Genomic DNA, 27589 nt, shown 5'->3' on the forward strand with positions numbered 1-27589 from the left:
TTTTTTAAAAAAAAAAATAACAAATTTTTGTGAAGTTGACATATTTCTACCGAATTTTGCGGAATCTCACGTCTTTCTAAATATTTTCACATGATTTTGTTGATTTATTTTGTATTAATTTTATTGAAATTTGTAAACTTTTCCATAAAATCCACAGAATTTTTAAATTTATTATTATTATTTTTTAAATTTATTTGAAAGAACAATTGAATGTGAATAATTTTTATTTATTTAAATTTTTTATCTATCAATATAAATATTTTTCACTTATTGATTTAAGGTATGAAAGACAATAAATAAGTCAATATTATATTTATTACAATTAAATTTTAATTATTCAAATCAATTCAACATTGTTTATTTAATTAATTAATATTTTTTTTAAATACATAACAATAACTTTCGATATTAATAAATAATTAAACTTCAATATTTTCTTCCATTTTAAATAATTTTTTGTATAAAAAATTATATCGAAAGACTTTAGCCTCATGAAATAATAATCATAAAAAAACCTTACTCAAGTTGTCATTAATGAATTTCAAGAGAACACAATGCGAACGGTCGGTCACAAGCTTTCTTTTTGTTTTAATTACCCTAAAATAAGAAGCTTCAAGCTAAAAGCTCACCTCATTTGGGCTTGAAGATTGCCGGAGCCCATATTCGAGAAGTGGGCAATGTAAAGCCCAATCCAACCTCAATTGTAAATTTACGGACAAAACGACGTCGATCTTTGTTTCTTGTTTCATTGAACTGTCAATGAACGCTCAGGACCTGAATCAGAAACTCTGCTTGGATGCTTCCAATTTTCTTATTTTTCAACCCTAAAGACCGCCATTTCAGACAAGTTCGCTCAATTCTTTTTCAATTCTCCTTTTATAAGCAGAAAATTGGTTTCAGCGTCGAATCTTCGCTCGAAAATCTGCTAGACCCGCCTTCTTCAAGAATAGACCAGTCCCAAAAAGAATTATCTTCGTTTAACTTCTCCGGCATTGCGAAAACTGTGATCTCCAAGAGTTCGCATTTTTGGGGGACTGATAAAGGTGAGACCTTCACTAATCATACCTTGAAAGATTACTTTTTGAGACTCTCGGATATTTCCCCAGTGACTGTACGTAGATTTTGGCGTATATTCGATTTGAAACCTCGAGATATTTTTGAAATATTGGTTGGTTTTGAATCTTCCAGTGGGAAGTATGAGACCGAGGTTAAAAAGGTTAAATCTTTGTGGGGAATTTTCAAGTGGGCTGGTGAGAAAAATAAAGAATTCGAACATTTTCCTCAGTCTTGTAAGATCATGGCTTCTATGCTTGTACGTGTGGGGTTGTTTGTGGAAGTTGAATATGTGCTGTCTAGGAGTGAGAGTCGGGGAATTTTGTTGGATTGTCAGGAAATTTTCAGTGATTTGATCGAAGGTTATGTGAGGGAGTTTGAATTGGAAAGGGCCATTTGTACTTATGACAGAATGAGGGGACTTTCTTTAGTGCCAACGAATTCGAGTTATCAAGCTCTTCTCAATTATTTGATTGGATTGAATGAGGCACAGTTGATGTATAACGTTTATGTGGATATGATCAAGATAGGACTTAGAGGGAAGTGCAGAAGAGAGTAGCATTCATGAGAATGTCGTACGGTTGCTTTGCATAGATGGTAGAGTACAGGAAGCTAGAGATCTTGTAAGGAAAGTTATGGTTTTTGGAATCATACCTGGTAGAACCATTATTGATGCTATTTGTTGTGGATATTGTGAGAAGAAGGATTTTGATGATATACTGAGTTTTTTTGCCGAAATGAGGATTGTTCCTGGTGCCATAATTGGCAACAAAATCCTTTTTTCATTAGGAAAAAATTATGGTGTGGAGCAAACTAGCTTGTTCATGGAGAAAATGGAGGAGCTCGGTTTTTTTCCTGATGAAAGAACCTTGGGGATCTTGATTGGTTTTAGTTGCCGTGAAAGGAAGTTAAATAATGCTTTCATTTATCTCTCAGGCATTCTATCGAGAAGTCTCAAGCCCCATGTATGCTCTTACAATGCTCTCCTAAGCGGGATTTTTACCAACAGCATGTGGATGCACTCCCGAAACATCCTCCTTCAAATGAAGGATATGGGAGTTGCTCCAAATTTGTCAACTTTCAGAGTTCTCCTAGCTGGGTTTTGTAAAGCCATGCAATTTGATGAAGTAAAGGCAGTGATGGATGAGATGGCAGATCGAGGCTTCATAAAATTCTCATCGACTGAAGATCCACTAACCGAAGCATTCACCCTCTTGGGGTTCAACCCGATGGATGTGAAGATCAGGAGGGACAATGACCAGGGATTTTTTAAAACTGATTTTTATGATAATCTTGGTAATGGACTCTATTTGGACACAGATCTGGAAGAGTATGAAAAAATAATTGGCAAAGTCCTTGAGGATGCCACAATTCCCGACTTTAACTCTTCTATTCTGGAGAATTGTCACAATCGAGATATAAAAAACACTTTCAGTGTGGTAGACGAAATGGCTAGATGGGGTCAAAAACTGTCATTGCCCGCCTCTATATCCTTACTAAGAGGGCTTCCTAGATCTGCCTTCAGTGTCAAAACCATTAACCATCTTTTGGAGACCATGTTTAAATCAGTCTATCACCTTGATCAACAGTCTTTAAATAAGATCGTCCAAATGTACAGCAAAAAGGGATTAACATTCTCAGCCAGGATGTTATTTGAAGGGATGGAACGAAGAAATTTCATGATTGAAAATGCTACATACTCCTCTCTTTTGCTTGCTTTCTGCAAGAGAAGTGACCTGAAAAGTCTCCGTTACTGCCACCATCTTGCGAGAAAATATAACTGGTCTCCAAAATTGGAGGATAGGAAGGTCCTCTTGAGTTATCTATGCCAGAAAAAATGGTTGAATGAGGCATTTGAGATGTTTGAAACCATGTTGCTTGCCAGCCCTAGTGGCACGTCGGAAACTTTTCACTTGTTTCTTGAACAGCTTTGTTCTCAAGGGTTCACTAGCGCTGCTCATATATTACTCAAGGAATTTCCAAGTCGTGCCATTGTCTTGGATCCCATGGCTTACAGCCATCTTATTCATGGATTTTGTAAAGAGGAGAAATTCTCGGAAGCCTCTGAGATTCTTTATTTTATGTTCTCTAAGAACTTAACTCCAGCTCTCGATGTATCCATCCAGTTAACTCCTGTGCTATGGAGAACCAACATGGAGAAAGCTTCTGCGTTAAAAGATATATGCTTGAAAGAGCAACCTTCTGTCTTACTCACCACACGCTGTGCTTTGATTAAACAGTTCTGTAAGCTTAAAATGATTGAAGAAGCTGCAAGTCTATTTAAGGAGACTTTGTCAAAGGGCCTGGTTCCCGATGTGGAGGCATTTAACTTGTTGATTCAAGGCTACTGCAGAGAAAACAAACCGAGGAAAGTAGTGGAACTGACTGGCGTCTTGATAAGGAAAAGCTTAAGCATCTCGATTTCAAGTTATAGCCATTTGGTGCTCTGGTTATGCACAGAAAGAATGTTCCGACAGGCATGGAGTTTGAAAGAGCTCGTGCATAAAGAAAGCGGCCTATCCGACATTATTATGTATAACATTTTGATATTTCACGTTTCCTCAGGGAAGAACATTTTGTTCTTGGATGCATTAATTCATGAACTTGAAAAGACAGGATTGAGATACGACGAGGTTACATATAATTTCCTGATACAAGGACTTATTCAGTGTCAAGATATCTCCCGCTCTGTCGGGTACCTGAGGACTATGATAGGCCAAGATCTCAGGCCAAGTACCCGTAGTGTTCGAGATGTAATTAGTTACTTCTGCAGGGAAAATGAGGTCGAAAAGGCCTTGGATTTAAGTAGAGAATTGGGACTTAGAGGTTGGATTCATGGTACTGTGATTCAAAATAGAATCGTTCAAGCACTTCTCAAGAAGTTTAAGCTACATGAAGCAGTAGATTTTCTTGACAGAATGGAATCAAAAGAACTGATTCCCGATAATATAGATTATGATATTTCAATCGAGCAGCTGTATTTTCATGGTAGTCAGGATAAAGCAGTCGATCTTCTCAACATAATGCTTCAAAAAGGGAGGGTCCCTGAATCTTCTAGCTACGACTGTATTATCCAAAGTTTCTGCAACGGCCATAAGTTGGATTTAGCATTGGATTTTCATGCTGAGATGTTGTGTAGGAATATAAAACCGAGCAAGATCACTTGGGAAACTCTTGGTTGCAGATTGTGCCAATATGGCCGAGTGGTAGAAGCAGAGGAGCTACTAAACTCCATGATTCAGTTAGGAGAAACTCCGAGCAAGGAGATGTTTTGCTCCGTGATTAACGAGCATCGGTTTGAAAATAACATAAGAAAAGCTTCCGAGCTATTGAAAGTAATGCAGGAAATGGGATATGTGCCAGATTTTGACACGCATTGGTCTTTAATCAGCAATTTAGGCAGTTCGAGTAAAAAAGAGCGTGCAAATCCGAAACAGAGCTTTCTGTCTGGTCTCCTTTCTGGTTTTGGATTTGATCGGAAACCTAATGACAAAGTGCGGTAAACTAATCAAAACTTCATTTTTTAAAATTTATTTTTATGATATTTTTTGGTGAAGCGGGCTCACGTGAATCATCACATTCTCATGAAACAATATTGTATCCCTTTTTCATGTTTATTCTTATATACAGATACCGTGACTTATTTTCCTAATTTTGAAACGAAATCCGTGCACTATTGATGTTCAATTTTCTTGCAAGAAACATAACCATTTCTTACACAATTTTATTCAAGGGGAGGAATCAATAATTGCCAAAAACATCAATCTCCCAAATCCAAAAACCCCACGCGAGTTAACAAATTAGAGAAGCAAGTAAAAATGCACAGAGCGACAGCAAAAGCTATTAGAGAACAAATTAATAAAAGACATATTTCGAATTATTCAAACAAACTAGGGATGAAGATAGTACACGAGAATGCATAAAACATCAAACTTCAAACACGTGTCCGGCCTTGATAAGCCAATCGTGTGTTTTCCACTTTTATTTTCCACATATGGGTACACCCCGATATGCATTAAAACTCTCAAACATATGGGATGCACAAGACACACTGAAAACAGAAGAAACATGAAAACATTTAATTTCGGTAGCATATGGCATGATCATGATGCACACGACACATTGAAAACAGTTCCATTGAAAACAGAAGAAACATGAAAACACTTCAATTCAGTAGCATATGGCATGATCATGAGATATCCTTCTCCTTAATCATCATAGTTCTCGTGGTGATGGTGATGCTTGTAGCGAGGCTTCTCCTCATCATCAGAGTTATCTTCTCCCTGAAAATCGTACATACAGCATAATATTAATTAGAACGAAATGATGTTGAAACCACTGGCCATCATGCAAAATCAAACTTAGAAAGAAAATGATTTTGAATTCACATATCTCAAAAATTTGAATTTATGTAAGTGATCCAACGTTAAAATTTATGATAATTCCTTCCACAAATCCCCTTATCGGCAAATGGAGAGAAAAATCATTTAAACCATCTTGCCAAAAAGTTGAAGCTCGTGAAAAGTTATCCAACAACAATGTTGATGCTTTTATAAAGGATACCCGTTACTTCATCAATATTATTTCATTTTCTTCACTGCCTAATCTTCACTTCTTACAGCAAATAAATAGTATGGGGACTATACCATTAAGGTTATCACTTCGAGAAACTAAGGCATAATTCAAATTTGAAAACATTTGGGGCGTTATAAATCACAAGATAATATGTGTTATTTCTTCACCTAAAATCCCTTCGTTTAAAGAATCGGAAAAGGGATCAAATGCAATACCATTTGTTCACCTTTATGTCCTGCAATGAAGGATGCTAAGGCCTAGGCTTGGGCTATATGAGCGGAGTTCTAGTCAAAATGAGCTCAGGGCATTCAAAATCTTGATCCCTAGGGTCCAAAATCAGCCCAATAAGAATGATACACACATAGTTGTCAATCGCCCCGTAGCGCAAAGGTTGCTCATGGCTATAGCGCATAGCGAATAACGTAGCGAGGGTTATTTGAAAGTAAAGCGTCATAAATATATAAATTTATAATATACAGCATATAGTAACATCAATTCAAAAATCTTAATTTCCAACATAATATTCCATCAACTTTAATGGTAAAATACTAAAACCTGAAATTATTTTAAGTTTTTTCATTGAAATATCATAGAAGACACAAAAATAAATCAAGAAATGCAGAAAAAGATAATTTCCAGCAAAAACCTAAGTAAGTACGTGCCAAAAAAGCCAAAATTAGAAGAAAAAAAAAAGGACAAAAAAATAAGCATGTAGCTTTGTTTTGCAATAGCGACGCTATTTCAGCTATCGCGATTGTCGCTATAGTGCCAATAACGAGGATAGCGAGCGCTATTGCAAAGTCTATGGTGCGTTGCGGTCCGTAGCAATGTGGTGTCGCTTCGCCACGCTATTCGCTATAGCGAGGGCTACGGGGGCTATTGACAACTATGGATACACATATGCTGCTCATTTCATTCTACAAAGTAACTCGGGTTTCTGGTTGAGCTCGAGTGCTCCAGACACAAGGATATATTTGACATCAGGACATAAGATCATTAATGATGCAAAATCATATTTCCTAATCCTACGACAAGTACATTCAAAAAGAAAAAGTCAAATTCATCATAAATTTTTGATTCCAAGACAATTAACAACTATCAAACAGTCTCCAAAATTCGTTGGCTCAAAATTCTGCACATATTTTATTAATGCTACCTAAGAACAGGCTCGATCGTTGACGTATTACTATCGGACTAAATATTCAATTCCAAGCCCACGTATTTTGTATGTTTGGGTGAGCGGGCTCGGAGTCTCGGACCAGCATTGCCAAATTACTAGTCCTACTGAGGTCATAGATAACAAATCCATTCCAAGAAAAACTTTTTATAGGGAAAAGTTTCACGAGCATGGATGATAATAATAGAAAAACAAGAATAATGTGAACGGGAAAAAACTCACATATTTCTTGCGGCCATATCCCTCATCTTCATCATCACGCCTCTCGTAGCTAGGCTTCCTGTAATCCTCTTCCTCAGACCTTCCATAGCTGGGCCTCTCATATCCCTCTGTCTCATAACTAGGTCTCCCGTAACTGACCCTCTCTTCTCCATATTCAGGCTTCTTACCATACCCACCCGATCCATATTCCTCGGATTCGGGTTTCCTACCATACCCACCCGATCCATATTCCTCGGACTCGGGTTTCCTACCATACCCACCCGATCCATATTCCTCGGATTCGGGCCTCCTTCCATACTCGGATCGACCATATTCAGATTCGGCCGTCCTCCCATAACCAGAGCCGTACTCTGAACTGGGCCTTTCAACTTCCTGCCTCCCTCCATATCCCGATCCATACTCCGATCCAGGCTCACCGTATTCACTTTTCCTCCCATGATCGGGCCTCCGTCCATACTCCGATTCAGGCTCTTCGTAATCGTTTTTCCTCCCATATTCCGATCCGGGATTTCCATACTCTGGCTTGCTCCCGTACCCAGATCCATACTCCGAATCCGGTCTCTTCCCATATCCACCCCCTTCGCCATATCCACATCCATGCTCGCTTTCTCCACCATACTCACCTTGGGGACGATTCATCCCAGGCTGAAACCCATAATTAGGTTTGGGTGCATCGCACTCGTACCCACCCCCAGAAGGGAATTCGCCCTCATATGAAGCAGGGCGCGGTCGAGGCTTTGGCCGAGCGTAGCTCTTGTACTCGTTGTCCAAAGCTTCTTCAGCGTAGGCGCAGGGCTCCGCGTACGAAGTATACTGCGGGCGATCATAGTCGAACTCGTCAGATCCATTAGAGGTATTGGGATAGCAAATCTCCTCGGAAGGCGGTAAGGGGCGGCCGTAGGTCAAGTTGATGTCATATCCGCCGCCATAAGGAGTGGGATCATAATCGTCGAAGTCGTCGACCTCGTCGCCGGTGTCGCGGTGGCCTTTTGGGAAGTAAGACATCGTTTATCTGGAATTCGCTCTGATCTGATGTGTGTGGTAAATGTGACCCCATCGGAGTGAAGGCAAGAGGGTATACACAGCTCGAGTTATAAGAATTATGTACGACAATGCCCTTGGATCTTGTGTTTATTACAGTAGCACACGTGGCAGTGCCACCACGCAGATAGCTACTTAATTCGTGGATCCTAGGAATTTACTATTTCAAATTATATAGTTAATATTCCTTGTTCAAAATTTATATTATGATATCTATATTATTATTAATTTTTTTTTAAATTTGAGACACTAATTTTGATAACATGATCTGTTTAAAAATTTATATATATTAATAAAATGTTAAAATTTTAATGCAAGTTATATGCAGTTTAGCGGATAGAGTCATTATTTCTTGGGTTTATGTTATAGGTTTAATTCTTACTGATGTCATTTTTTTTATTTTTCAATTTATTTTTTAATTTATATATCAAAATTACAGTGTAGTCTCTCACTATTTCTTATAATTATATTTTGATAATCATTTAAATATAAATCAAATAAATTATAAAAAAATATTTGCGTGCGAGTGAGTTGTTGTACTAGTTTATATGATTACCACCATCAATTTAATTATTTTAAAATATAAAATTTGAAATTTTATTTAACCTAGTTATTTCTAAATAATATCAAATTTAATATCTAAAATATTTTTTTTCTCATGTAAAACATATTGAACATAAATGAAAAGATAAGCGTGGAAATGGATGCAATTCTTGTGGTTGAGGCAATCAAAGAACCAATCTCCCTTTTCTATGGAGGAGCCGATGTCTGCATTTATGTGAGTGTTGTTTTCATGTCCCATCAACCCTTGGGATATTTTAACCATTATTCAAATATCAAGAGGCTTTCATTCAAGCAATAATTTCTCTTGTTTTTGTATCCATCTTCTCTTGTTGATTCACAACTACTTGAAGAGCTTTCTTCGACTACTCGATATTTTAAGCATGATTCAAATCGAGTGGCTTCCATTCGGACAATAATTTCTCTTGTTTTTGTATTTACTCTCTCTTGTTGACCCAACTTTTTCTTTCAAAAAGAATTGATTTGCAACTACTCGGAGAGCTTTCATTATCGCTTGTATGTCGACCATAAGTAGAGAATAGAGATACAATCTGAGTTGTTTTTATTGAAAAAACACAAGTAAAATAAAAGCCGATTTAAATCTAATAAATAAATATAATTATAAAAAAAAATTCAGTGGGGTAGCAAGAAAATCTCGAACCATCTGTAGCTCACCACGTCGGACAAAAGCTCCAAACTTGGATATGGTTGTCCTCTTCAGTCCAATGGACGCAGTTGCACTTGCTTCATCTCTTTGTGCCATCTCAAAATGAGCGAAGTCGCGGCTGCGCCGTCGTTTAGGAGCACCCTTTTCCTCGCCGGAGCCGCGCATTTTAAGGGGAATCGGCTTAAGCAAATTAGTACTGTACAACAGCGGTGCAGTATTTTGAGGAAGACAAGGCTACTGAAAGTAGAATCCCAGGTGGCAAGTCCTTCCACTTATTCTTCAAGAATCTTCACTGACATTCCTCTTTATGAAATGCCTGGGGTAATAGCTAAATTTGATACTGCCTCTGTTTTCTTGGTAATTTGAAACCCATGTATTGATTGGCTTGGATATGAATTGGACAGGCTTCATTTGATCAGTATTTGGAGGATAAATCCAGGATTTTCGCTGCCATCTTACCTGATCAACAAAGGAGCCAACAGCTCAATGAGGTATAATATCTTAGCAATTTGGGACAATTTTTAAAATTTTATGTCTTCTCCATGAATATTTGCCAGCAAAATCTTGAAATTTGAATCAGGGCAGATTCAAAAACAACTCGGGGTAAATTACTGTGTCGAGGAGGGGCGAAACTCATGAGCTTAAAATTTTGGCCTAAGATTTGAAAATATATTTCCTCTGAGGTGACAACCTGACGACAGCCTTCCACTCTAGCAAATTTTCAGCTTGGCCGTGAGCTCAAACTACTGATACTTGAGCTCTGACTCGAATCCGAATCGAGTTTGGACTGGCAGGATCAGTCCTTGGGCCGGGCGGGGTATTCTGGTTCTTAGTGCCTTGATATGCTGTTTATGACCTTAATTAATGAATCAGTGTTGACCCTTGGTAGCAATCCCTTCATACATTGCGTTCTTATGAAGTCCTATGTTGACTTATACTTTCAAGATTAGGGAACTATTTCAAGCTGACAGAACTTTTCTTGCCATCCTGCTCGTTGAAGCTACATTTGAATGCCAGTTTCGCGCAGGGTGTGAGCCGTGTAATCTATACTGATCCCAACAGGCACAATTCAATACTATATGTACTCACTGCAAAAAAGTGATTAACAAGATTGCTAGAAGAGTCTACTTTGCACCCTAAAAAAAAAACCATTTACATGGCAATCAATAAGTTCCTTCACACGTGACTGTGCGAGTTTCTAACCATATTTTGTGATATACTTTGAGCTTTAGGAAAAACCAAGTTGGCTGGACTTAGAACCAAACCTTTTTTCCCTGGCATATATAGATGTTCCTCATAGATTTGGAGTAACGGAAATTTTTTATTATTAGCATCTCTGTTCCAACTCTGTTAGTTGGCTCATGTTTGTTCAATAGTATGTTTGATTCGGTTGCTTTGCAATTGTACGCAGGATGAATGGAAAGTTCATATGCTGCCAATAGATTTCTTATTTCTCACTGTATACCCAGTAGTGGACATGAGGATAAGATGTAAATCTAACGGAATAGGATACCCTCCAACAGTTCCTCGAGAAGTTTCAAAGGTTCTTGAGCTTGAGATTGTAAGCACCTTATTCTAACAACTTAACTAACTATAATTAATGATGTTGCTCCTGAGTTTTTGTATAATTCAGAATGTTTAAGTGCAGGTTAGATGGGAGATTCAAGGGTTAGATGACATGCTCAAACCATCTCAGTTTTCACTCGGTGTAAACGGGGCTTTATATTCGGATAGGCGTGGACCAAGAACCAGACTGAAAGGCCAACTACAGATGACCATAAGCTTTGTTCTCCCCCCTGTTCTTAGTTTCGTGCCCGAAAATATTCGACGAGATGTTACAGAATCTGTCAGACCATCCACCTGGCACAAACATTTTTCTTTCCCTCTCTCTCATCTTGTTATTCTCATTTATCGGTTTTTCATCGTTTAGGTTCTGAAGAGACTGGCGGAGAACATGAAACACAAAGTAAATGGCAGCTTGATCGCAGACTATAGCAATTTCAAGAGGGAAAGACCAAGGGCTTTAGCGTGAGTTAAGAAAAACTTCAAGTTGGCTGAAATCTGAAATCTTGGCTGTTTGTAAATGAAGTATTCTTCCATTTTTTGTCTCCGCAGCCAACTGAAGAGTCTTATTGTTTCCTAGCACAGTTTGTCCAGGTTGAGGCATATATTTTGTACTGAGCCGAGGAAAGTGTCGTGGAAGTATAACATTCTCTGTCATTTCTATTTTTTACTTGTTATATCGAACAGGCTAATAAAATAACAAATAATTTTGTAAAAACATCAATTAATTTGGTACAAAAAAATTTGGAGATGCGGGGGATCAAACCCAGAGCCTCTCGCATGCAAAGCTAGCATTTGAGCTACACACCTTATACGGTTACACTTCGTGTTATCTTTTATATATATTAATGATATCTATTTTGTTTGCATCCATCTTTTTTTTTTTTTTTGCGGCCAATCTAAACATATGGACATTCGCCCAACTCAGATTGAAAAGTTTGCGCACAATCTTGTGCAGGAAATATATTGTTTTCCCCATGCAGAAGTTTATTAAGTCGTCAACCCATCTAAGATCTTGCGCACTATGGCTTCCATATCAATGTGATAAGTAATATCGCAGCCATTTTATAGGCAAGATTTCAATTCATTACCATAAACGACAGCAGCAAAAATGGTACAATTAAGAAGTCATGAAATTATACACTATGTTTTACGGTCAAGTTCAGGACTATCTGATCATCAATCACCAGTAATCAGCACAAGAACACGAACCATGTTTGAAATAGTGAAAGCGATTACGATCTCTGATAATGATTTCTCGGCCATATACTTTGGATGCAATCTTTATTGCCGAATGACAATCTGGACATGTTCTCAAATTCTTGAAAATGTAAAGAGGCATGCCAACTTTAGTGCTCATGAGACCAAAACAGACGGCCAATTTCTCACTATGGAACTGTAACACTCGCTCTTTTTCCTCCTGCTGATAGGTATAATCCATCCCAATGTCACTAGCAGAGAAGATCTGGGAATTAGTGTCCGGTACATAACCAGATAATCTCAATCTTTTGATCATCTCATCCAACTTCGAATATATCTCTTTGATTCGCGGATGAGCTTTGTCCCCTGCAGTGAAATGATGAACCTGGCCGTTGACATACATTGAACTAACTCCAGGAATTTTTCTGATTCCCCTGTCTCTAAGAACCCTTCGAAAAGAACCAGCTTTATCGAGCTTACCTGACAAAGCATACACATTCGACAGCAAGATATGATATTCAGTGTTGTGGGGATACAACTGAACTAGTTCTCGTAAAAGGCGTTCCCCCAGCACTTGCTTCCGGTGAACACCACATGCACCTAACAAAGACCCCAAAACAACCTCATTTGGGCTCATTGGCATTCCCCGTATCACAGCCTCTGCTTCTTCCAAATGTCCTGCTCGACCCAAAAGATCCACCATACAGGCATAATTTTCCATGGAAGGACTTATACCGTACACATGTTCAAGGCTGCAGAAAATTTTCCGTCCCTGATCGACTAAACCAGAGTGGCTGCAAGCACTCAGCACAGCTGTGACGGTTATGTCATCCGGTTTGACCTCTTCTAACATTTGATTAAACATATCCAAGACTGCTGCCCCTTTCCCATGCATGGCGAGCCCACTAAGCATAGCATTCCATGACACTAAAGTCCTCGAATGCATAGACCCAAAAACTCGTATTGCCATATTAATACGACCACATTTTGCATACATATCGAGTAAAGCTGTGCCCACCGAAACATCAATTACTGTACCGGCCATGGTTTTGAGAGCATGTGTATGTAGCCATTTACCCATCACAACATCCCCCGATTGTGTACAAGCCGACAACAACGAGCAAAGGGCGGCAAAATGTAACTTCAGTCCATAACTAAACAGCATTTCACTCAGAAGCCTAAAAGCTTCCTCACTGTAGCAATTTTCGACATATGCAGCAGTCATTATAGTCCATGCAATCTCATTTTTCTCAGGCATTTGATCAAATAAATTCCTCCCTTCCTTCAAACCCATCCATTTCACCACACCGCCCAAAAGCACAGTCCAGGAAACAATACTTCTCTCCGTCATTTCATCAAACATCCTCCTAGCGTCACCTGCTAAATCACACTTAACATACATATCCATCGCAGCATTACAAGCTTTAACGCTAAAACCCAAACCCATCTTGTACCATACACACATGACCTTGAATCCCAAACACCCTGTTTCCAACCTTTGCGCAAGCGCAGAACACCGAAACCAACGTGATTTCATCGATCAAAATCATTTCCCTTCGCATGATGACGAACAAATTAAGAGCATCCAGGTGCGATCCCACAAGTGAATAACAGCTCATGAGCGTTGTCCAATCGATGGTGTCTTTATGAGTTAATGGAATATCGTCGAACAATTTTCGTGCTGACACCAAGTCGCCGCACGCCGCGTACATGTGGAGAACAACGTTGGGGAGGAACGTGATTGGGACAAAGAGGAGGCCGGTCGTTATAGCGGCGCCATGTATCTTTAGGCCCTCGTCGAGCCGTGAGTGTCGAGCGCATGACCGGAGAAGGACACGGTAGTAGCGAGCTACTGATGATATGGTTCCCGCGGCCGGCCATCTCATAAGGAATGAACTCGAGTCAACTAATGTGTTGCCAACTTCGATTAATATCAAATATCCAACCAAATTGATAAGTTTGATTATCTTCTAAAGTATTTTTGATAAATATTTTACTAATGTTACAATAACTGATTAATTTGATTTGGATATTTTTGTTTTCAGGTGAATTTGCTTTAAATTCTCAAACCAAACTTAATTTTGTATTCAAATTTCTCTATGAAAAAAGGTGTCAAATAATTGATATACAAAAGATATTTTTTAACTCTTTGGGCTGACAAAAACTTGTGTGAGACGATTTCACGGGTCGTATTTTGTGAGACGAATATCTTATTTGGATCATACATGAAAAAATATTACTTTTTATACTAAGAGTATTACTTTTTATTGTGAATATCGGTAGGATTGACCCGTCTCACAGATAAAGATTCGTGAGATCGTCTCACAAGAGACCTACTCCTTTTGACTCATATGTTTGTCAGGATGAAAATAAATACAAAATATCGAAAATATGACAATAATATATAATATAAGATTTTGATAATAAAATTGAAACTTAATTAATATAAACAATTGTTACTCATGTTTAATTACTCAAAAATCATATATTAGTAACATATTTATGACAGTTACTTTTCAAATACCATATATTAGTACCATATTTATAATATTTTATGTTGGTTTTCATCCAAAAAACAAATATGTTATTAATAATAATAATCGATATACATGTTTGAATAATAGTATAATCTGAAAATATTCGAATATAATATATTAATACCATATTTTAAAATTTTTGTGTGACCTTTCATGGAGAAAAAATACATGGACCCAAAGAATAAAAGAAACATTTTTTATGAATCAGATAATACTAAGACATATATTTTTTTTTACAGAGACTAAAGAACTTGAATTTGGGAGTAGGAATCTAAAACAAATTTACTATTGTTTTTGGTCAAATTTAACAAATTAAATCTGAACTAGACTTCTTTGACAAGAAGCCATACGTTTAGTTAACAATAACTCAATATTCATGCAAAATAATCCATTATATGTTTTATCAGAAGTATAATCGTTTTTAGGTTTCTTTAATGAGAAATTTGCGTATAACCCAATTGACCTTACTCGTAATTCTTACCACATCACAACAAAATGCTTATCGTTCACGAAAAGCACGGTGGTTCTAGGCAACACCCAAACAAAAAATCCTTCGAAAGAAACAAACACAAAATGGAGAAGGGGTGGGGTAGCCACCAAAATCAAACACAGGTTAGTTTCAAGCAAGAAAATTTCCAGTTTGAAGAGATGACTAAAACGAAAGCATCATGATGCCTATTGCTTTTGTTTTTATTGTTGAAATAGCTCAATCTTCATCCTCTTCTTCATCACCACCACTGGCTTTCTTTGCTGCAGCTTTCTGGTTCTTCCTCTTCACTCTTCCAGGGCGACCGCCACCAAAAGGACTAGTAAGTGAGAAATCAATATGCTTCTGTGAGTCGACTCTCACCATGAATGATGGTACATTAACCACCTGCCTTCCGACCCTGAGAGGAATAAAGTTACGCAGATTGCATATATGGTACAAGAATAACATAAAGGTCATGCTGGGATGTGCAAAAGGAATGACACGGAACCAAAAACCATGTTGCCATAATATGATAACTACATCACTTCAATACTATTCAGAATATGAAAATAACACGTAAATACATATTGAAAACAGGTTGAGTTGCAGGATATATGGAGCTCACTTGTTTGGATAGAAAATCTCATCCACCAAAATTTTAGATAAAGACAGAGAACATTAGAGTGGATATGGAATTAATAATTCCAATAAGGATCAATTATCGCAGAAATTATCATTGCAAGAATCCACAGTCCACTGTCTACAAGGTACTACAATTCTTTTTTTTTTTAAAGATATCAACCAACAGAATACACACCTGATGTGCCTTTGCCTGATGAGCACACGAGCATGGTGAATAGATTTAGCCATACCAGCCTTAAATACAAGAGTCTGGAGACGTCTTTCGAGAAAGTTCTCCACGGTCAACGCGAGCACGTAATCAAGCTTGTTCTGGCTCTCATCCAAAAGCCCGTGCCGATTCATCCTCCGAAGAAGGGCCTCGCCCTCAAAAATACGACGAGGGTCTTTCTCATCCAGTGTGAGAAGCATTCTTGCCGCATTACGGATGCGACTCAATGCATATTGAACCCTCCACAGCTCCCTCTTGCATCGAAGCCCATATTCTCCAACAAGCTTCAGCTCAGCATCCAATCTTTCTTTCTCATATGGCCGGCGAGGCTTCTTGAAAGTCTTCCCATCTAACAAAAGTCATTATACAACAAATTTAGGAAAATCATTCAACTCAACCGTATGAAAGAGATAAAAAAAAATTAGCACATAATCAGGACCTTGAACTTCAGATTTCTCATTCATTCGAACAAGGAAGGTATTGGACCAAGACAATGTCAAGAACTCAAACAGCAGTAAAACAGAATGCATTATCAAACTTTTTTACACCAAAGGCCAAATTAATTCCAAAAAGCATCGAATGTAAATTATCAATCCAAGATTTGAAATCAAAATATAATTTCTCGGAAATCCAATTTAAAAAAGCAGACTAAAAGCCCTGATCAAACATGGCTCACAAAATTCATGCAACCAATAATCCACCATGTAGAACAAAATGAAAAGGACGAGCATTTCCTGCAGAAACTTACAGTTGCGGTAGAAACTAACGTTCACCATCGTCTCCCGCTACGTCGCAATGCCTAAGGAACACGAGGAGACAAACCCACACCTGTTTTTGCAGAGTAAATTTGGAAGAAGCAACCCTAGTCCAGCATTGGGCTAAATAGAAACTGGGCTCTGTTCACCAATCATGTATGTGCTTTTAGATTGGGCTTCAGTCCATTTGTAAATTGTGAACTTAATTTATCCGTTACAAACATTTAGTTTTCATTAATAAAATAGATATTTGGACGTTTAAATACGGTAGAAAAAAAAACATGAATTGCATTATTAGAGGTTATTATGAAAATTTAATGAAATTCCAATAATCGGGATTAAATTTTCTTATGCATTAGTGAAACACTAATAGAAAAGGGGAAAAAAAGTTCTTAAAATTGTGGAGATAATTGGACAATTTGACTAATTTAGGTCAATAATAGAATAGGGAAAAAATGGTATTAGAATTGTGGAGGATATCTTATGATACAGTCTCACGGATTTTTTTTACACTAATTTAGGTTAAAATAGATATCTTATGATACAGTCTCACGGATTTTTGTGTACGACAAAGTTAACTATGTCCATATTTTCAATAAAAATTAATATTTAGTTATTTGAGTCTTCGTAAGACACTTGGGTATAATTGGTTATTGGGTCTTCATATATTGGCGAAGATCACCACAACACTCTCTCCCATAGGCCATAGGCTCTAGGCTCTGGACGTAACTTTGAATTGATTTTACGGACATTGAGCCCCTTGTTTTCTCCGTTTAGGCAGCATTTTAAATTACTAGTTACAAGGAAACAAACAAGGTGTCCAGTGATTTTGATCTGACTTGCGAACATGGAGTTTAGTAGTTAACCATCTTTGGGTGGTTTTTATTGGAATTATGATTTACTTTCGGTGTCATTAACACACGTACGTGTTGGTGTTCTTCAAGGTTACAAGTTTATTCCTCGTGTTAAATCGTTAGGGATGTACCACGTAACAACATTGGTATAACATTCCACATGGAACATAGAAGAATCGGAGTTAAAATCATAAACCCATTCAAGTTCAAAGTAGGTGAAACACAGCACAACACATTACAACATCTCAAGTAAAAACAAAGCAAGAAATACGAAGATTACGAAAATGCAGCCAAGGGAGAGACTCTGACTACAATACAACACAAGAGCGAGTAACAGCAAACAGACAGCAACTCGAGATCAAACAAAGAAATCATTCACTTATTCTTCGTCCTCATCTCCATCTGGAGACTCCGCCCCAACTTCTTCATAGTCCTTCTCAAGAGCAGCCAAGTCTTCCCTCGCCTCCGAGAATTCTCCTTCCTCCATACCCTCACCAACATACCAATGCACGAATGCCCTTTTTGAGTACATCAGATCAAACTTGAAATCAATCCTCGAAAAGACCTCAGCAACACCAGTCGAGTTGGAAATCATGCACACTGCCCTCTGGACCTTAGCCAAATCACCACCAGGAACGACAGTAGGAGGCTGATAGTTGATACCACATTTGAACCCTGTGGGGCACCAGTCGACAAATTGAATTGTCCTCTTGGTTTTGATTGTGGCGACAGCAGCGTTAACATCCTTGGGGACAACATCACCCCTGTACATCAAACAGCAAGCCATGTATTTCCCATGGCGAGGGTCACATTTCACCATCATAGATGATGGCTCGAATGCAGTGTTTGTTATTTCGGCAACTGATAGCTGCTCGTGATAGGCCTTTTCAGCAGAGATCACAGGGGCGTAAGAGGAAAGCATGAAATGAATTCTTGGATATGGAACCAGGTTAGTTTGGAACTCATTCACATCCACATTCAACGCCCCATCGAATCGCAAAGATGCCGTTAATGAAGATATCACCTGGACAAGTTATGAAATAGATTAATCACTTACAGATAAACAGAGAGAGACAAGGATAGATAAAGAACCATATACTGTTTTACCGAGCCAGGTAAATTTATTTACCTGAGAAATCAACCTGTTGAGATTAGTGTAGGTAGGCCTCTCAATATCGAGTGACTTGCGGCAGATGTCGTAAATGGCCTCATTATCAAGAAGCACGGTAACATCTGTGTGCTCGAGGAGGGAATGAGTTGAAAGCACGGAATTATAAGGCTCGACGACTGCGGTTGAAACCTGGGGAGAAGGATAGATAGTGAATCCCAACTTTGATTTTTTACCATAGTCAACAGATAGCCTCTCAAGTAACAGCGATCCTAGGCCGGATCCAGTACCACCACCGACAGCATGAAAAACCAAAAACCCCTGCAACCCAGTACAATTGTCCGCGAGCTTTCGGATCCTGTCAAGGCAGAGATCAACAATTTCTTTGCCAATAGTGTAATGACCTCGGGCAAAGTTGTTGGCGGCATCTTCTTTGCCGCTGATCAGCTGCTCTGGGTGGAAGAGCTGGCGATAAGAACCTGAGCGGACCTCATCTATGACAGTCGGCTCCAGATCCACAAACACAGCTCGAGGGACATGTTTTCCAGCGCCTGTTTCACTGAAGAATGTGTTGAAAGCATCATCACCTCCGCCTACTGTGGTATCTCCAGGCATTTGCCCATCAGGCTACATACAAAAAAGTTACGCGACAATGAATTACATCTCGCGTTCAAACATATCCGTGATTTTTCAACAAAACATCTTAAAAACCAAACGAACAGAACAAATTCCCCCAACAGAGGCATTAAAACCCAAAAAACGTCCAGATCTAACCAAAATACCAAAACGAATCAGAACAACATCACTGAATCTGATAGATCTACCTCAGATCTACACGAAAAACTTCAGAAATCAATGAGGAAAAGAATAACAAACCTTGATGCCGTGTTCGAGGCAGTAAAGCTCCCAGCAGGCATTTCCGACCTGAATACCGGCCTGACCAATGTGGATCGAAATGCACTCTCTCATTTCGGTTTATTTGTTAGATCCAAATGGAGGATTTGAATTAAGAGACAAGAGGGAAGCTCAAACAAACACCAGAGGCGTATACAAAGACGTCCCTGGGTCAAGGTGAGATGTGGGAGGAACTGCAAAGAGGAGAGGGCTTTTATAGCAACGGTGAGCCGAAAATTGGGGTTGTATTTTATTTTGTTTATTTACTTATTTTTGAGCGGTTTTATTTACTTTGAAATTATTTGAGATTCACAGCTGGATGCATGATTGACATTGGCTCCACTTTTGGATATAATTTTTTTTTTTTTACAAAAACTTCACTGATACAGTCTAACAGATCATATTTTAAGAAACGAATATCTTATTTGACTCATCTATAAAAAAAATATTATTTTTATGCTAAAATTATTACTTTTTATTGTGAATATCGGTAGGATTGACCAATCTCACAGATAAAGAATCGTGATACCGTCTCACAAGATAACTGCTTTTTTTTAAAAAAAAATGTTATTTGAATATAAAAAATTTGCCATTTAGTATTAATCCTTATCAAAAATGCTTAATTTGAGTAAGATTTATGGAAATCCTCCATTTCTTCCAAATGTCACTTTAACAAGAGAAATTTACTCAAACAATAAATTTATTAATTAAGATTTTAGACATAATATCTTATGGAAAATCAATAGTTTGTTGTGTTTGGTGTGAGAAAAGCTAAATAAATATTATTTCAGACAATAATGAAACTTGCAAGTTGCAAGCAATATCGTGGTCCTGTCTCCAATATCCGACAAAAAAATAATTTGAGAATATTAAAAAAAATACATTTTTGAGTGCATGATCCAGAAATCTATATATCTTATTATTTATAAAGTTTTTTTTATAACAGCGCAAAAAAACATAATGTCATTTTCTATTTTATTATTTCAAAAATATTTTTGAATCTCTAATTAATTTTAATAATCATGATTAAATATTATATATAAAATTAATTATAAAAAAACACCAAATCAAATATCATTAATATAGAAAAATGTTTCGATAGGGACATCAGACCACCACAGGTTGAAAACCACAACTGAGCGACCCTTGTTTGGTTTCATTTTTCCACCCCAGAAAAAAAAAATCATCTTTTTTTATTATTATTATCAATCCCAAAATATACACATTCATCCGACTGAGTTCTTGTTATCATTGAGACAATATCCGAAAATTTTTAAAATAATTTTATAAATAATATAATTAGAAGTCATTCAAAAATTTACTTTTTTTCAGTTAAGGAAAAGATTTGTTATAATAATTAAACTTCATATCTTTATGTCAGATTAATAATAAATCATCATAAAAATGCAACACTAATTTACCTTAATGTATCTGGGCACATTGTTTTCAAGATCGAATCGATCAATTCGACCAAGAACTGATCACAAGTCCCATCCAAAAACCGTTTTACCGATCAGATCGGTATTAAACCTATCAAACCGATTAAAACCAACAAAAACCGTTGAACTGGCCTGATCGATTAAAATGTTATTTTAAACGGACCGATAAGATCATCAGTCCGACCATGAAACACTGTTTGGTAAGAGTGAAACTCATTTTAAAAAACATGGGAGGATAACCGATAAGTGTGCAACAAAAGGAAACATCAAATGAAACTACATGTGTAGCACACAATTCAAATTTAATCTAATAAAACAACAGAGACTCATCAGTATTTGACTATACAAACAAACAATAACAAGACAAGCCACGGTAGAAGAGGAAAACATGCAAGATTCATAATAGTCAATCATTTTCTTCACTTGATCTTTTAACACTTACTCTAAGCGAGAATCAAATTAAAATGCAGTCGCGATAACTCACTCGAAGCTCATATTCTGGATCAGCATCATTATCTCATCTCCTCCACCCGGGCTGGAGCATCTTATCTGAAATGTAAGGCACCCCAAATGAAAAAAGAAAACACACGAGAAAGAATCAACTACGAATGACAAGGAAATAGCATCCACATGCAATGCGTGTCCCGAGTTAAATCATATCAAATGCCACAATGAAGGTGCTACAAACACTAATTTTCTATTTTAGAACCCTTTCATGTTTATGTCCGAGAGTATAGATTATACTCGGAATTATTGTCTAAGACATACAATTGCACGCAGGTTGGATATCATATGACCAAGACATAAGAACAAGCACCCAAGACCAACTATTTGAAACGTAAATAGGAATTGCACGCGCTGTATCATAATAAATCACTTTTTCCTGAAAGCTCAAGTTCACTAAAGGTGTGAAAAAAACAATAGCTTTCTATTTTAACAATGATGAATGACAACACAGAAATGTATTGGCAGAATGAGTACCTAAACCGCATAAGTTATTGAAAGGTACGCGACATACCATCTTTGGAAACAGTCGATGATCTGCTAGGTTTATTTCCGCCCTTGCCATTAGCTTGAATTGGCTTCTGTATCCGAGGGGGCAATGAGCTTAATTTGCCACTGAAGGAAACGGGCAGAGAATGCCGTCGGGCATACGCATGATCAGCACCATCTTCATCAAGTTTAGATGACCCTTGAGCTCTAAGCTTTGCCTTGGCAGACTCAGTAGCTGCCATGTAACTCGGTACACTTGGGGTGTTCTGTAAGATATTTTCAGGATGTTCCTGCGATGTTGTAAGAGATCTCCTTTTCTTGATTTTCTGATTCTCTTTGTTACTATGTTCCTCTTGAGAGCTCAACTCCTCATTCAAAGTTAGAGGACTCTCTAACTTACCACCATTTTCCAAGGAATGAAGCTCAGCAACAGGATGATCATCTTGTGGCACATCTACTAGCTCATCGGTTGCTGTTATATTTGAAGGAACTTCTTCTAAAGCTGGTTTCATATCTACAACGTCCAATCCGGTTGTGTTTTCAGAATAAATTACTTTTTTCTGCTCAGGAACATCGGAAGCAATAGAATTTAACACTACTTTTGTGCTTGGCTGCGGCTCTGGCTTCTCATTTTGTGTTTCTGATTTTTCTGAAGCAACCGCTGAAGATGCAGAAACCTTTCTTAAATTACGTTTAACCCTCTCAAATTCACTTTGGGGCTGTTCTTGCACAAACTCTGTCTGATGAGTTATGATTTTCCTAGGGTTGCGTTTGGGCTTATCTGCATCAACAGAAGCTAAAGAACCAGTGTCCCCATTAACAAGGGCAGAAACCTTTCTAACACTTCTCTTTGATTTTCCAGTTCTAAACTCGACAGCTTGTGTGTCACCCTGCTTTTGCTGATTCTTTAAAACACGTTTTGAATGTGCACACGGTTTCCAAAAGTGAGATATCGACCAGCGCTCAAGCCAGTTCCAAGCTGAATTTGGCTCAGACAGATCATATTGAAGACTCAATGGCAAAGCAGTTGGCAATTGGATAAGAAGCTACAATATGAAAGTGTGTCCATCAGATCTTTCCAAAAGATTACATGTTAATTGGAAACAATTGAAGTAATATATAGTTAGTTTTAACATTCTCTATTACATTCTCTATTCTCAAAACATGCGTATCCAACATCATCTGAAGGTCGTCTGATGATTAGTAAACCTAGTGCAGACAATAAGCTATTAGAAGATTTCCAAGTTATAACTGAGTTAAACGCTATTCAATGAAAAGTACATGCATTAAGAGCTAGAAGATTTGAAGGTCTTATGGTAACTGTTCAAATGTACACAGATGAATGAGCCTAGATGATAATGAAAACCAAATACAAACCTTGCAGACAAACACTTTGGTGGCTAGACTCTCTGACCCAAGATATGAACTTGTTCCAGCGCCCACCTGTTTAGCTTCCTGATTTAGTATAAAAACATAGTCAAAACATGAGCTTCAACGCCCTCGTACAGAGTTTAAAAAATCTCAGAGATTAACAGAGAATTTAATCAACTAGGTTACAGAAATTCACACTACCTGAAACTCTACAATATTGTATTTTTTACACCATCCAGACAATGTATTTGAGAGTCTAACTCTTCGTCCACGAGCCACTGCCTGGAACTTAACAATTCCCTGCATGCAATGTAAAGTGGAAACAGCCTGTCTCCTCACCAAATGACCCCGTATAAGAGCTTGTAGCCTTATGATACCTTTAAGAGCCCTAAAGGCACGGCGAGCCTGTGCACATGATGAAAATACAATTATGAGAGGTAAAGACCATTTAACCGTTCCATTAACATGTGTGGGAAGTAGGGATGACAATTTCTTCCGAATCCGACGGAGAATCTGATATCCGACCCAAACAGAGGAGAGTATGGAGGGTAAAAATTTATAATCGGGTATGAAGATGTTCGGATACGAGAATGGAAGCGGGTCTTGAAGAATCTTACTCCTGAATACTCGATTATATATATATATATATATATATATATATATGATTTTTCGGCTATGGTTTTAATTCTAATATACTTTTGTTGAATTATATTAGTTGGGTAGAATGAAATAAATTATTAGATGAGAGTTGATGCTATTTTCGTAGGTTAACAATGTTAGGATAAATAGTTTCTAATATTCTGTTTAATTTTCTAATTTTTATATAAAGTTTTTATTGTTCTCGATAATTTAGTAAATATCCATAACTTTATCGAAATAATTCAAATTTGAGAAAATGCAATTATAGATGGTAATTGCAAATTTGGGCAGGGTATGGATATCCAATCATCTGATGGTTATGAGGATGAAATTGAATATCCGATGAGGACGGAGATAACAGATATGAAATCCTACCCAAACCCGACCCATTGTCATCAGTAATGAGAACTCATGTTCATAAACTGTAAAAGTCCAATTAATAATGACAAGAGATTTACATCCATAAACCGATTAGTTACAGATTGACAAAAGTGTGTACAGAATGAAAAGTATGCTAAATCCAATTTTAAATTAACAGAATTGAATAACCAGAGAGTCTTACCAAGTAACCCCTAAAGGCTGCTTGTGTTTTCGTGGCAGCTTGCTCTTGCCTAATCATCTCTGAATCACCAGATGGGACTGGTACATAATTACTTTGTAAATCTACGTCTTGGTTCCCTGGATATGAGCCAGTAGAAACATAAGGAGTACCAGATGCTCCCTTCCCAAATCCTGTATTCTCTGCATCTCTGCTAGTCAACTGGGGTGAATCTGTGACAAGTGAAGAATCTCCAGCCACTTTCTCTAATTGTGTATTTGCGGCAGCCTAATTATGAGTCACATTTTTTACATCCAACAGCAAATGCAATCAACACGATAGAATTTAAATTGTATTTTAGAACATCGTTACAACAATATCTTCAAGCCAAGAATAACATATGTGGATCTGCTAGCAAAATTATCATTTCCTAAGATTTATAAAAATCAGAAAAAAAGAAATATGTGAAATTAAATTCAAAAATCTCAAAATATTGAACTTAATAGTTAATAGAACTCCGCATACCATAAGAAACAACAAACTAACTAATGCAGCCTTAAAGGTTTAATTTCTGAGGCCACAAATGTGGGTCAATAACACAAATGACTCAGACAACAATTGTCTTACTTTGGATAAATTAGTCTTTGAATGCTTCTTCCCAAACAGGACAGTCTTGATCCATTTCCCGGGAGACTTTCCCATGGCAAACCACGTTTTGAAACAACAATTGCTCAATCCAAAAGCTGCAAATTTTAATTAAGATCAATCCTCACATCAGAATAATCGGAATTAATAAAAACAACTCTAAGGGAAAAATAGATACCTGACTTACAAAATCAACCAAAAAAAACAAAAGATCGATCACCGTTTTAAGCCAATCTTTCTACTGCCTACCAACAAAACAACGTATCTTAATGTGCAGCACATAAAATATGTAATACAGAACAAAGCCGAGATCTATAGGAATAACAATGGTCGCATTTTGAAGTTACAAGGAATAGAAGGAGAATTTGCTACAAATGTCCCTCAAAAAGATCCCAACAAATAAGAAGAAAAAAGGTAACATAAACAAATCAGTCAAAGACGATGACAACTAGCACCAATCTTTATTCCCAGACAAACTAAAAACTAGAAACCGAGATATTAACACACCATGCAAAAACAAAACCAGTAAGTTGAAAATGCAGAAACACAGCAAGATCTGCATCTTAACTCACATTTCCTCTGAAAAGCCACAACCCATATATATAAATGCAAAATCAAGAAAGCACATAAAACAGGTAAAAAAAAAATAGAGGAAGGTTTTAGTATAATGCAGCTGAGATCTGGGTTTTCTGTACCTGAAAAGCCAAGGGTTTATCCAAGTCCCAGATCCAACAGCAACTCAAATCCTTCAAACAAAAAAAAATCCCCAAAATCCACACACACACACAGAGAGACAATTTAGAAGTAAAAGAGCGATTTTTTTCTCTCTTTCGAAGAAACAGCCAAATGCAAATGATAAAAGTGGAAAAATATTCAAGAGAAGGATGGATTAACAAGTAAGCGAGCTTAAAAAAAGTGGAGATGAAAATGCTTCCAATGGCCAATACCTTTTGGAATAGTTTCGCTCACTCGGGCCAAGAAAATGGGATCCCTCGTAAATTCAACTAATTCCCAGAGTTTCTTCACCGACTTCCACCTCTTTTCGTGTTCCGGTTGCTGCAAAAAGATGGTGGAGTAGTTCTGCGGATGGGTGGACTAAATAAATATCCATTCGATTTATCAAACTATTGTATATCATAGGTAATAACTTGTAAAAATTTCCTAAAACAGATATGTAAGACTAACCGTCTCAAATATAAAAATCAAAGCATTTTTTTTTATTTTACTTCTAACCTTGTCCTTAGATACATTAATTTCCTCCAATAAGTTTTTTTAACCTATTGAAAAATTCATTACTTAATAATAAAATTTACTTTTCCAATATTTTTTTTTTTAAATTTGTATATAAATCTACATATACGGGACATAGAGGAAGTACCTAATAACACAACACAAAATCAACCTATGTGCATTACCATTATAATTATAATTACAATAAATATTAAAATAAATGAGTTAGGTGCTTTCAAGGTCGACTTAGAATCACGGCTAATCAAATCCTACAACTATCATAAATTAGAATAGGTCTCTTGTGAGACGGTCTCACGAATCTTTATTATGAGACATGTTAATCCTACCGCTATTCACTATAAAAAGTAATACTTTTTCATGGATGACCCAAATAAGATATCTGTCTCACAAAATACGACCCTGTGAGACCGTCTCACACAAGTTTTTGCCCATAAATTATTGGATAAATCAGGTTTCTTGTTAAAAAACATTTTAAAAAAATGCACATTTAACAATTTAGAAGAAAACGAGCTTTCAAGAAAACTTTTTACAAGAAAATGAGATAACTTACAACACAAATTAAACTAAAATCATAATAATGATACTTGACGACAATGAAGAGATCATTTACTATATCTTTAAAAAAAGTAAAATTATAATATTTATCTCAAAGTTTTATTAATGAGTATGGCTAACTGTTCTTTCTCGTTAGAACGAAGCAATTGATTATTATTTTTTAGTTCAACACTTCTTGATAGATGCAATTATTGTCGTTATTTTAAAAAAAATTACGCGAGATCAAACATAAACTCTGATCAACAATAATTATTAGATTTACAGTGAAAACAATACTCGGGTTGTTGGATCTCATGAGGTTTAGTGATTTTCTTTCCCAACAATTGAAACTCATTTATTAGTTGTTACCCCGATAAACATGTGGATTGTTGGAATGTTGCATTGATGCGATTGAAAATGGAAAAATGGAGTGTTAAAAACCCGAATGAGACGATGAACTTTGTTTTAGGGAAATTGTGGTTTTCATTGATTCCAATCTTTAAAAATATGAATTTTAGGTTTTTTTTTTAAACAAATTTACACAGAAAAATCTAAGATCAATTTGTTTCGGAGATTGCTCATGACTCTTGGGGATTGTTCTTAATCTACTGCATCTTAACATAACTTGATTTTTTTTATTATCATTTAATTCC

The 27589-nt window shown here is 37.0% G+C and overlaps 7 protein-coding genes across 15 annotated transcripts; 2 read left to right on the forward strand and 5 right to left on the reverse strand.

Annotated features, from left to right (window-relative positions):
- Positions 1-694: 694 nt before the first annotated feature.
- LOC142546700 (pentatricopeptide repeat-containing protein At5g15280, mitochondrial) lies at positions 695-5185 on the forward strand. The gene is given in 2 exon segments (XM_075654553.1): positions 695-1585; positions 1587-5185. Coding segments are annotated over 2 exon segments (3759 nt in total). The 5' UTR covers positions 695-796; the 3' UTR covers positions 4557-5185.
- LOC142546701 (uncharacterized) lies at positions 4909-8090 on the reverse strand. The gene is made up of 2 exons (XM_075654555.1): positions 7028-8090; positions 4909-5336 (listed from the first exon to the last, which is right to left on the reverse strand). Exons 1-2 carry the CDS (start codon positions 8030-8032, stop codon positions 5262-5264), a joined length of 1080 nt encoding a protein of 359 aa, XP_075510670.1. The 5' UTR covers positions 8033-8090; the 3' UTR covers positions 4909-5261.
- Positions 8091-9281: 1191 nt separating this feature from the next.
- LOC142546703 (uncharacterized) lies at positions 9282-11525 on the forward strand. 2 transcript variants are annotated; one of them, XM_075654558.1, is made up of 5 exons: positions 9282-9551; positions 9701-9787; positions 10708-10857; positions 10945-11142; positions 11227-11525. In XM_075654558.1, exons 1-5 carry the CDS (start codon positions 9399-9401, stop codon positions 11326-11328), a joined length of 690 nt encoding a protein of 229 aa, XP_075510673.1. In that variant the 5' UTR covers positions 9282-9398; the 3' UTR covers positions 11329-11525. The 2 variants fall into 2 exon arrangements, with proteins under 2 accessions (XP_075510673.1, XP_075510672.1); XM_075654557.1 differs by having other exon boundaries at positions 9283-9617.
- Positions 11526-11790: 265 nt separating this feature from the next.
- LOC142546704 (pentatricopeptide repeat-containing protein At5g15340, mitochondrial) lies at positions 11791-13998 on the reverse strand. The gene is given in 2 exon segments (XM_075654559.1): positions 11791-13509; positions 13511-13998. Coding segments are annotated over 2 exon segments (1902 nt in total). The 5' UTR covers positions 13946-13998; the 3' UTR covers positions 11791-12042.
- Positions 13999-15044: 1046 nt separating this feature from the next.
- Positions 15045-16821, reverse strand: LOC142546706 (small ribosomal subunit protein uS4y-like). Of its 2 annotated transcripts, none has more exons than XM_075654562.1 (3): positions 16664-16821; positions 15883-16264; positions 15045-15402 (listed from the first exon to the last, which is right to left on the reverse strand). In XM_075654562.1, the coding sequence occupies exons 1-3, from the start codon at positions 16689-16691 to the stop codon at positions 15303-15305; spliced, it is 510 nt and encodes a 169-aa protein (XP_075510677.1). In that variant the 5' UTR covers positions 16692-16821; the 3' UTR covers positions 15045-15302. The 2 variants fall into 2 exon arrangements, with proteins under 2 accessions (XP_075510677.1, XP_075510676.1); XM_075654561.1 differs by having other exon boundaries at positions 15045-15483.
- An 885-nt stretch (positions 16822-17706) lies between these two features.
- LOC142546705 (tubulin alpha-1 chain-like) lies at positions 17707-19725 on the reverse strand. Its single transcript, XM_075654560.1, has 3 exons — positions 19509-19725; positions 18654-19259; positions 17707-18548 (listed from the first exon to the last, which is right to left on the reverse strand). The coding sequence occupies exons 1-3, from the start codon at positions 19599-19601 to the stop codon at positions 17904-17906; spliced, it is 1344 nt and encodes a 447-aa protein (XP_075510675.1). The 5' UTR covers positions 19602-19725; the 3' UTR covers positions 17707-17903.
- A 1511-nt stretch (positions 19726-21236) lies between these two features.
- On the reverse strand, positions 21237-26265 carry LOC142546707 (protein IQ-DOMAIN 31-like). 7 transcript variants are annotated; one of them, XM_075654567.1, is made up of 9 exons: positions 26099-26264; positions 25847-25897; positions 25339-25396; positions 25134-25249; positions 24531-24794; positions 23531-23734; positions 23336-23413; positions 21984-23004; positions 21237-21514 (listed from the first exon to the last, which is right to left on the reverse strand). In XM_075654567.1, exons 4-9 carry the CDS (start codon positions 25206-25208, stop codon positions 21483-21485), a joined length of 1674 nt encoding a protein of 557 aa, XP_075510682.1. In that variant the 5' UTR covers positions 25209-25249; positions 25339-25396; positions 25847-25897; positions 26099-26264; the 3' UTR covers positions 21237-21482. The 7 variants fall into 7 exon arrangements, with proteins under 7 accessions (XP_075510682.1, XP_075510680.1, XP_075510683.1 ...); XM_075654565.1 differs by having other exon boundaries at positions 25330-25396; XM_075654568.1 differs by lacking the exon at positions 25847-25897.
- Positions 26266-27589: the final 1324 nt, after the last annotated feature.

Source organism: Primulina tabacum, chromosome 5 (assembly GCF_025594145.1).
Source record: "Primulina tabacum isolate GXHZ01 chromosome 5, ASM2559414v2, whole genome shotgun sequence".
NCBI classification, from domain to species: Eukaryota; Viridiplantae; Streptophyta; class Magnoliopsida; order Lamiales; family Gesneriaceae; genus Primulina; species Primulina tabacum.

Bases quoted from the DNA above. Each gene is read 5' to 3' on its own strand.
- LOC142546706 (XM_075654561.1), bottom strand. From the start codon at position 16,691: ATGGTGAACGTTAGTTTCTACCGCAACT. The intron at 16,265-16,663 runs GTAAGTTTCTGC...GACTTTTGTTAG, and splicing joins CGTTAGTTTCTACCGCAACT to ATGGGAAGACTTTCAAGAAG. The intron at 15,484-15,882 runs GTGTGTATTCTG...TATTCCTCTCAG, and splicing joins ATCAGGCAAAGGCACATCAG to GGTCGGAAGGCAGGTGGTTA.
- LOC142546703 (XM_075654557.1), top strand. From the start codon at position 9,399: ATGAGCGAAGTCGCGGCTGCGCCGTCGTTTAGGAGCACCCTTTTCCTC. The intron at 10,858-10,944 runs GTAAGCACCTTA...GTTTAAGTGCAG, and splicing joins AGGTTCTTGAGCTTGAGATT to GTTAGATGGGAGATTCAAGG. The intron at 11,143-11,226 runs GTCAGACCATCC...TTCATCGTTTAG, and splicing joins GACGAGATGTTACAGAATCT to GTTCTGAAGAGACTGGCGGA.
- LOC142546707 (XM_075654563.1), bottom strand. From the start codon at position 25,208: ATGGGAAAGTCTCCCGGGAAATGGATCAAGACTGTCCTGTTTGGGAAG. The intron at 24,795-25,133 runs GTAAGACAATTG...ACTCATAATTAG, and splicing joins CAAAGACTAATTTATCCAAA to GCTGCCGCAAATACACAATT. The intron at 23,735-24,530 runs GTAAGACTCTCT...TCATGTGCACAG, and splicing joins CAGCCTTTAGGGGTTACTTG to GCTCGCCGTGCCTTTAGGGC.
- LOC142546705 (XM_075654560.1), bottom strand. From the start codon at position 19,601: ATGAGAGAGTGCATTTCGATCCACATTGGTCAGGCCGGTATTCAGGTC. The intron at 19,260-19,508 runs GTTTGTTATTCT...TTTTGTATGTAG, and splicing joins GCCTCGAACACGGCATCAAG to CCTGATGGGCAAATGCCTGG. The intron at 18,549-18,653 runs GTAAATAAATTT...TAACTTGTCCAG, and splicing joins TCAACAGGTTGATTTCTCAG to GTGATATCTTCATTAACGGC.
- LOC142546701 (XM_075654555.1), bottom strand. From the start codon at position 8,032: ATGTCTTACTTCCCAAAAGGCCACCGCGACACCGGCGACGAGGTCGAC. The intron at 5,337-7,027 runs GTGAGTTTTTTC...TACGATTTTCAG, and splicing joins GATATGGCCGCAAGAAATAT to GGAGAAGATAACTCTGATGA.